Raw genomic sequence first — 8,546 nt, 5'->3', positions numbered from 1 at the left:
TTTAGTCATTTAGCTGATGCTTTTATCCAAAGTGACTTACAACAATCCAGGTACAATAAAGGTATAGTGCCACTACAATATTGTTAGTGCAGCAATAAGTGCTACTGACATACTATAGAAGAACAGTTCAAACAAAATTAAGTATAGGGAGCAGAGGGATAGTCAGGATAGGGGGAGAAGGTATTGCTAAGTGCTACATTAAGTGTGTCCAGCTGTTAGTAGTGGTAAGAGAGGAGGTACTCTGGAAAGAGTTGGGTCTTCAGAAGGTTCTTGAAGATAGAGAGGGATGCCCCTGCTCTTCTAGGAGCTGGTAGCGAGTTCCACCAACGGGGAACTACAGATGGTTGTAAGGTCACAAATACCAACCAAGTACTGTATAACCCTTATATCAATAATAAGCAAGCACCACTCTGTGAATTCTGTCCAGGGTGAGGATGCCATATCTCTGTCTGCTACCTTACATGAACTGGTATCTCCACAGCAACACTCTACAGAGGCTTTCTGGTGGTAACGTTGTTTAGAGTGATTATTTTTGGATTATCATTGTCAATGTTCACAGCAAAGCAAAATACAACACAGTCATTAAACAGTAAATAAGAAAAAAGTGCGTGTTCTGTTGTATACTGTTGTTTACACAATTAAGGAGAGAACACACAATAGCCCGGATAAACATCTCTAAATACACTCTTGTATTGAAAGGAACATAAAAGCCAACACTATGGCATAGGACTTTTACTAAAGCACAAATACTATGAGCACAAATACTATGAGCACAACATCTCAGAAGAAATCATAAAAACACTCCTGAGCTCCTCTCTATTAAGGTCTTTGAGGGTTGTTAGAACCCTGTATTGCAGAATGTTTATACTGTGATATATATCTTTGTACTGTGAAGAACAGTAAACAACTTTGTGGAAGCGAGAGAGAAAGAGAGAGAGAGGGCAGGTGTGTGTGTGTGTGTGTGAAAGAGTGAGAGAAAGATGTTAGCTTTTGGCAGCCAAAAGGAAGAGGATTTTGAGTTCTGAGAGTGGTGTATATGACAGCTGTGTGTGTGTGTGTGTGTGTGAGTGTGTGTGAGAGAGATTAAGTGTATGTGACATTAGGGAGTATGTGATAGTGTGGACTGCGAGGGCTCCTCTAGTAGAGGTATCTGCGTGTCACTGAATGCGGTACACATGGTGTGTGTGTGTGTGTGCGCGTGTGTGTGTGTGTGCCTCCTCCGCGCCCCAGCGCGCGTGTGTGTGTGCTCCTCGGCCTCCTGCGAGCGTAGCTCCATCAGCTGAATCTCGTGCTGCGCGGCCGTCTCCAGTACGCGCTGCTTGCTGTAGACCACCACAAAGTTGTTTATGATGGGATGGATGGGCAGCGCTATGGCGATGACGCCGCACAGGAAGCTGACGGCCGCGTTGCAGCGGCCGAGCGTGGTCTTGGGGTACACGTCGCCGTAGCCCACCGTCGTCATGGTGATGATGGCCCACCAGCAGGCCTGCGGGATGCTGGTGAACATGGTCTCCGGGTGACTTTGCTCCAGCGTGTAGGCGAGCGCGGAGAACAGGAAGATGCCCACTCCCATGTACATGAGCAGCAGGGCCAGCTCGCCACAGGAGCTGCGTAGGGCGAACGTCAGCGTCTGGAGGCCCGAGGAGTGGCGCGCCAGTTTGAGGACGCGCGCGACCCGGAGGATGCGGACGGCCTGCACCGCCTGCTGGACGTCGGCCAGCTCGAGGAGGGCCGAGCCCAGCTGGGTGAGTGTGAGGAGGAGGAAGTAGGGGAGGATGGCCAGGCAGTCGATGATGTTGAGGAAGGAGAGGAGGAAGCGGAGCTTGCGGGGAGCGGCGAGCAGCCGGAGGAGGTATTCGATCGTGAACCAAGCGATGCAGGCGGTGTCGATGGTCACGAGCGCCGGCGGCTCGGCCGGGTTGCCGTGTGCGTCGCGCGTCTGGAGCTCGGGGATGGTGCCCGCGCAGAGCGCAGCCGACGAGATGAGGATGAGAAGAAAGGAGGTGAGGGCGATGACGCGCGCCGCCACAGAGGAGTCCGGCTGCTCCATTAGGCGCCACAGGCGCGCCTGGAAGCGCTTCCACGAGCCGGCGCCCACGGCACGTACCCTCTCCCGGGCCTCCAGCAGAGACTGAACCTTCTCGGCAATCTCGGCCAACTCCTCCTCCACGTCGCGCAGGTTGGAGCGGCAACATTCGTCCAGATACTCCGGCTCCACACCCCAGAACTCCATTTCGTCCATAAAACACGCGGGACATATGCCTCGCTTCATGTGGATTTCCCCATAGTAGTAAACTTCCATTATGCATTTAAATGCGTCTGGGTCTCTGTCAAAGTAGAACTCCCCGCCACCATAGTCATCGCACAGTTCTGACAAATCCTCTGCGTTTGCCGCCGCCAGGCTCGCCAACTCGGCCAGCCGTGAGTCAGGATACCTGCTCAGAACATCTTCGCTCAACACCTGCCTCAAGCCGCCGATGTTTACCACAATTTCCGCCTCCCCGCTTGCCTCAGACCCGCTGCAATCCGTAGAGCGCTGCCGCGGTAATGACCACATTTTCAATTTTACGCACGAAGCTACTTTCGCTCTTTAAAATTGTGCTTTTCTTCTGGCAATGTTCAATAATTCCGTGCAATGCCAGTGAGCTCGGTGAGAGCATACATATTCTAAAATAACCAACTTTAGAAGAAAATAAAAATAAGTTTCTTACTCCTCCGTATCCAAGGGGAATACACAATTCATCCGAATCCGAAAGAAATACAAGTCGAAAAGTGTTTCTTCGTAATATTTCCTTTTAAGAGTGAAGAGCTTCGTGAGTTAATCTTGTATTACTGTTGAATTGTATTTCCTAACTGTCTTAGAGGTCTTGCTGGTCATTTGCCTGGAAACCGACCCCTCTGTCGGCGCGTGACAAATGTGAAGGGTGGGCTACAACAACTTGGCACGAGTTGGGTACCGTCCCGTAGACACCTCCGTAAATATAGATCTAAATACATCTCACGAAAGTAGGGAGAGTGGTCCGTGACAAGAGTGTCGGGAGCTCATAAATTCTCCTCGGTGATAAAAGGCAAACAGCGACAGGAATTTGCAAAGAGAAAGTGAGACGTCTGCATCATCAATCAAAGACGACTCCACATGAATAGCAAAGAACATGGGCAATGACACCTTCAGCAGCGGTCTGCACTTATTTGGATAAATAAATTCCATTCATGTTCCTACAGATAAAATGACTTGCGTTCTGTGTATCTTTACCTAAAGAAATACATTGAACACACAATTTCGTTTTGCTTTATTTGGTTTGATGGTACAAAATTCCTTTTGGTAAAAAAACATCACCGATGATTTCGGTCCCGAATCCCGATCACACTAGAAAATGCACTCAAGGGCATACAATTGTCAAATTGCTACCTCCAAAATTCAGAAACGGTCCGAAAAAGACTGTGTGCTGTCTCACCCTAGTGGCGAGTTTTAGTCAGTGCACTGAACAAAAGATGACTGTTTTTGAGACAAACGTTTAATTAGTGGTCATTCTCTTCTCATTCTCAAGTCTTTATGCCTACATTCTTTCTATATATTTATTTATTTAATACATTAGTTTAATATACGTGTTGGATATGCTTAGGATAGCTAAATTACCAAAACATATTTCTAGACTCATTTTAAACAACAACAAAACAAATAGCTGGCTCACCAGCATCCAATATACGTATGACTAGTCACTCTAAATAAATAGCAATACCTGAAACTCACTTTTTGAAATTCATCTACCATGAATTTATGGCTATATGACTCAAAAACTCTCAGGGAGAAGAATACCATTGTAACATGCTCAGTGTTTATTACATTGTAAGACATCAAAATATATGTTTCCATCTAGAGTTTCATCCAATGAGCACAGATTGCATTTAAATGCAGATTTGTTTGTCTGTCAGCGCTTCATAGTCCTCGACATGGATTGGTTGTTGATGACATCATTCCTGGCGATCTGTATTACCTGAGCGGGTGGGATCTCCAGCTCGGCATTCACCTGTAAAAAATTCAGCAGGTCGGGATTCAAGGAGGGTTAGCTTCAGCCAGTAAGAATACATCTTTAAAATGGTGTCGGCCAACTGCTCACTTTCACCCACATTTTTAATAGTGTTTTTTTTCAAATTTTAAAAAAGCGTTACATCAAATGCAATGTTGTTGTTGTATGCGTACCTTGGAGTTGACGTATTGATGAAGCAGCATTTTGAGTTCTGAGTTTTGTTGTCTGAGTTTTTGGGTGTCGACCAGCAGCTTGGACCTATCTGTCAGCACGGTGCTACAATCACACAGCATAGACACAGAAAACAAACACACACACACACACACACACAGACCAGTACAATTTTATAATCTTTTGTATGAAAATCAACAATGGCAGTAGAAGATACTTTGTGATGTTTGTACAACAGAAATAACCACAGCCAATAAGTATGTTGTCTGTATTGTGTGTGTGTGTGTGTGTGTGTGTGTGTGTGTGTGCGCGCGCACATGTGTGTGAACATGTGTGCACCTTTATGTGGCTATGCACAATCTATGTGGTATATGTGTGTATGTACATAACAACTGCCCGTGTGTATGTAATTTGTGTTTTGCGTGTGCGTGTGTGCGTGTGTGTGTGTGTGTGTGTGTGTGTGTGTGTGTGTGTGTATGTTTGTGTGTGTGTGTCGTAATTTCCCAACTACAGTATTAGCCGAGGTTTATACATTGAAATTGCAAAATTTCATTCAGCTATGTCTGAGGTTAATACACAGGGCAGTTAATATGGTATCAATATGTTTTTTTTTTTTTTTAACTGGCATAAATCACTGTCCTGTGGTTTAAACACAATCCGGCTAATACACAGAAAATTAGTGTATGAAAAGAGTTTGTGTGAGTGTGTGTGTGTGTGTGTGTGTGTGTGTGTGTGTGTGTGTGTGTGTGTGTGTGTGTGTGTGTGTGTGTACCTACTAGTATTTGTCCAGGGCCTTCTCTAGTGAGGTCCAGACGGTGAGCTTGGTGGGGCTGATGACTTGGGCCATGCTCTCCCAGTACTGGACATCCTCACACACGTCACATGACACCAAGCTCTCACTGCCCCTCTGAGCAGCCTGTGAGTCCCTACATGCACACATACACACACATATGCATAAACACGCACACATACACACACATTATGCACACACACATATTGAACACACACACATACACATATACACACACACACATATATGCACAAACACACACAAAGTCATATGTTGTTATTGTATTAGACTGACTGCGTGGTTCAGCCCTGTACCTGAACCTGCAGTACGAGTGTGCTACCAAGTGAGCTAAAACCCATGGAGGCTAGCATCTCTCACTAGTACACACTGTGCAGCTAGCATCTCTCACTAGTACACAATGTGCAGCTAGCATCTCTCACTAGTACACACTGTGCAGCTAGCATCTCACTAGTACATACTGTGCAGCTAGCATCTCTCACTAGTACATACTGTACTGTGCAGCTATAATGTCTGATAGCTGGCTGCTCTTACACTTGCCATTAAATTAAAAACATGTATCATATTGAGATCTTTAAAACTCAAGCAGTTAGCAGTTATTTCCACACATTATGCACAAAAATGCATACATGCACACGCACACACACACACACACACACACACCTGATTCGGTGGTGCTGTGCGGTGAAGGCTTTGAGAGCCATAAGGATGTCATTAGGATGGATGAGGTCTTCTCCCTCTATACTGTCAGCCAGATCACTGACACCACTGGCACCTCCCTGATGGTAGAGCACAGAAGAGGATATACAGTGTGTATGTTAGGGGGTATGTGTTTTTTACAATTGTTTACACACGTTTTCAAAACTCTGTGTCTATTTTTCAAAACTCCACACACAAAACCCACAATTGCTCACACAAAATGCAAAATGCCTCAAATCTCCAGCAAAATGACACACAACATTCAAAATGTCAAAAACACATCTTTAAAGCAAACATTCGCCTCACATTACAAACACTTTTGTCATAATATGACATTTTGGATACATCATGTACACACTGTTGCTCAAAACCTAAAGCTCTTCTGTCTTAGGCTTTCTATATGTATTTCCATACAAGAGTGAAAGTTACGGTATCAACAAAGAGAAGTTGAAATACACAGTAAAAATGCAAGCAATATTGAAACCAAAAATAGTGATTTTTCCCAAATAATTTGCTGTTGCGAATACAATATTTTACAGCAAATAAGAAAAATAAGAACATTACTGTAAGCTAAAGTCCAATTACTGTAATTTTCAAAGTATCTGCATTGGTTCTGAATATTTCAACCGGAAATCCTCTAGGAGCAGATTGAAAGGGTCCATACCTATATAGAGAGTATATCTATTCATAGACCTACAGTATACTAAGGCAATGATTGGATGGTGTTCAGTAAAGTAAAGAGTGTTTACACATGTGAAGAGAAAGAGTGAAGCACTGGTGATTTAGTGTGGCATTTTGATGGGTTGTGTTTGAAGAACAAAATCAAGTTACTTTCTGTTAGATTTTTGTGTGTTAAGTAGAAAATTGTGTGTGATGTTTTGCAAAATGTGTTTTAGTCAATTGAAAACTGAGTCAAACACTGAGAATTAGTGTATGGTTTTGCAGATTTGGTGTGGGGTTATGATGTTTGGAGGAAATGTTTAGAAAATTGTGTGACAAGCAAAGATTTAGTGTGTAAGCAGTTGAAAAAAACTGTAGTGAGTGCATCATTTTTAAAGTTATCTTTAGTTAGTTATACTTGTTCAACACACACACACACACTTTCAGTAAGCAGTGAAATTAAACCTCTGCATTTGACCTATAATTAGGAGCTGTGTGCACATTAAGAATGTGTATGTATGAGTGTTTATGTTATGTTTGCCTTTGTGATTGCGTGTGTGAGTGTGTGTGTGTGTGTGTGTGTGTGTGTGTGTGTGTGTGTGTTTGTGTGTGTGTGTGTGTGTGTTTGTGTGTTTGTGTGTGTGTGTGTGAGTGTGTGTGTGTGTGTGTGTGTTTGTGTGTCTGTGTGTGTGTGTGAGTGTGTGTGTGTGTGTGTTTGTGTGTCTATGTGTGTGTGTGTGTGTGTTTGAGTGTGTGTGCATGGCAGTAGGCCAATCACCTCTTCCTCCTCTTGTTGCTGCTGCTGCTGCTGCTGCTGTTGCTTGAACTTCACAAAGAATTCTGCAAGCTGGTAGACGTCCTCTTCATTGTCAATGCCCATGGCCTAAAAACAAAGTGCAATTACAGCTCTGATTAAAACAACTACTGTACATGCTGCCACCACTGGTCATTCAGTCATCGACAAGAGATCCAGACTTTAGCCACATGGCACAGGTTACACTAGTTGATGACAGAATACCGTATTTTCCGGACTATAAGTCGCACTTTTTTTCATAGTTTGGCTGGTCCTGCGACTCAGGTGCAACACATATGTTTTTTTCCTCTTCATGACACATTTTTTGACTGGTGCGACTTATACTCCAGTGCGACTTATAGTCCGGAAAATACGGTAGTCACACACACACACACACACACACACACACACCCTAAAGTCCATAAAGTGTTGACACAGACTTCAGAGGAGCCTCAGTGACCAAAACATCCCACTGGCAGATCAATAATTGAATGGGAGCTACTGTATGTGGAGAGTGGATTATTCTGCAATTTAACTTTACATATTACGCTAGATTAGACTCAGGGCTACAAGTCAGTGACTGACTACTCATCCACACTGGTCACTCACAGAGAAGATGGAGTCCAGCTTCATGAGGCACTGTTCATTTTTCTCCAGCGGAGAGAGGAGTTTCAGCAGTTTATTCTCAATTAGGAAGCCCTGGGAGAGAAAGAGAGAGAGAGGGAGAGATAAAGAGAAGGAGAGAGAGAGAAACACACACACACACACACACACAGTACATAAACATGGACACACACACAAGCAAATGTAAATGAAACACACAAACACATAGACAGAATATGCACACATACAGATGCACACATGTACAGTACACACACACACCCATACACCCACACACACACAAATACATACAGTATATGCACACATACACACACACATCAACACACACAGGCATGTTCACACACACACACACACACACACACACACACACACACACACAGACACAGACACACACACATAAACGCATATACAGTATATGCACACACACACATTGACACACACACACACACACACACACACACACACACACACAAACACATATACAGTATATGCACACACACACACACACACACACACACAGTAAAACCTTCCCTTACCGCTTCATCACACAGCAACTCCAGCAGTCTCTTCACCGTCTTCTGAGACACTTTCCTGGGCTTTTCCACCCCACTTCCTGTTGTGATCGCATCACTTCCTGCGCCGACACCTGCCTCACTGCTCTTCCCCTCTGCAGCCGCTGTCGTGGTCGGGGACTCTTCCTCATCCACCTTCCCATCATCCCCCTCCTCCTCCTCTTCGCCGTCCCTTCCCAGCATGCTCTTGGCCG

The 8,546-nt window shown here is 44.5% G+C and overlaps 2 protein-coding genes across 2 annotated transcripts in view; both read right to left on the bottom strand.

Moving 5' to 3' along the window:
• Window positions 1-820: 820 nt before the first annotated feature.
• LOC121710990 (potassium voltage-gated channel subfamily F member 1-like) lies at window positions 821-2,558 on the bottom strand. The gene has a single exon (XM_042094230.1). It carries the CDS (start codon window positions 2,555-2,557, stop codon window positions 1,100-1,102), a length of 1,458 nt encoding a protein of 485 aa, XP_041950164.1. The 5' UTR covers window position 2,558; the 3' UTR covers window positions 821-1,099.
• A 1,256-nt stretch (window positions 2,559-3,814) lies between these two features.
• LOC121710985 (dynein regulatory complex protein 1-like) overlaps window positions 3,815-8,546 on the bottom strand; it is a 10,329-nt gene continuing 5,597 nt past the window's right edge. Inside the window, exons 10-16 of the mRNA XM_042094224.1 lie at window positions 8,317-8,546; window positions 7,769-7,858; window positions 7,145-7,249; window positions 5,671-5,786; window positions 4,976-5,125; window positions 4,202-4,304; window positions 3,815-4,028 (exon numbers count right to left, since the gene is read on the bottom strand). The exon at window positions 8,317-8,546 is cut by the window's right edge and continues 212 nt beyond it. Of these exons, the coding sequence (XP_041950158.1) occupies window positions 3,930-4,028; window positions 4,202-4,304; window positions 4,976-5,125; window positions 5,671-5,786; window positions 7,145-7,249; window positions 7,769-7,858; window positions 8,317-8,546 (893 nt within the window). The 3' untranslated portion in view covers window positions 3,815-3,929. The remainder of the gene's footprint in view (window positions 4,029-4,201; window positions 4,305-4,975; window positions 5,126-5,670; window positions 5,787-7,144; window positions 7,250-7,768; window positions 7,859-8,316) is intronic.

Source organism: Alosa sapidissima, chromosome 6 (assembly GCF_018492685.1).
Source record: "Alosa sapidissima isolate fAloSap1 chromosome 6, fAloSap1.pri, whole genome shotgun sequence".
Lineage (NCBI taxonomy): Eukaryota > Metazoa > Chordata > Actinopteri > Clupeiformes > Clupeidae > Alosa > Alosa sapidissima.
This window is presented reverse-complemented; position numbering and strand designations above follow the sequence as displayed.

Excerpts from the sequence above, each read along its gene's own strand:
- LOC121710990 (XM_042094230.1), bottom strand. The coding sequence starts at position 2,557 with ATGTGGTCATTACCGCGGCAGCGCTCTACGGATTGCAGCGGGTCTGAG.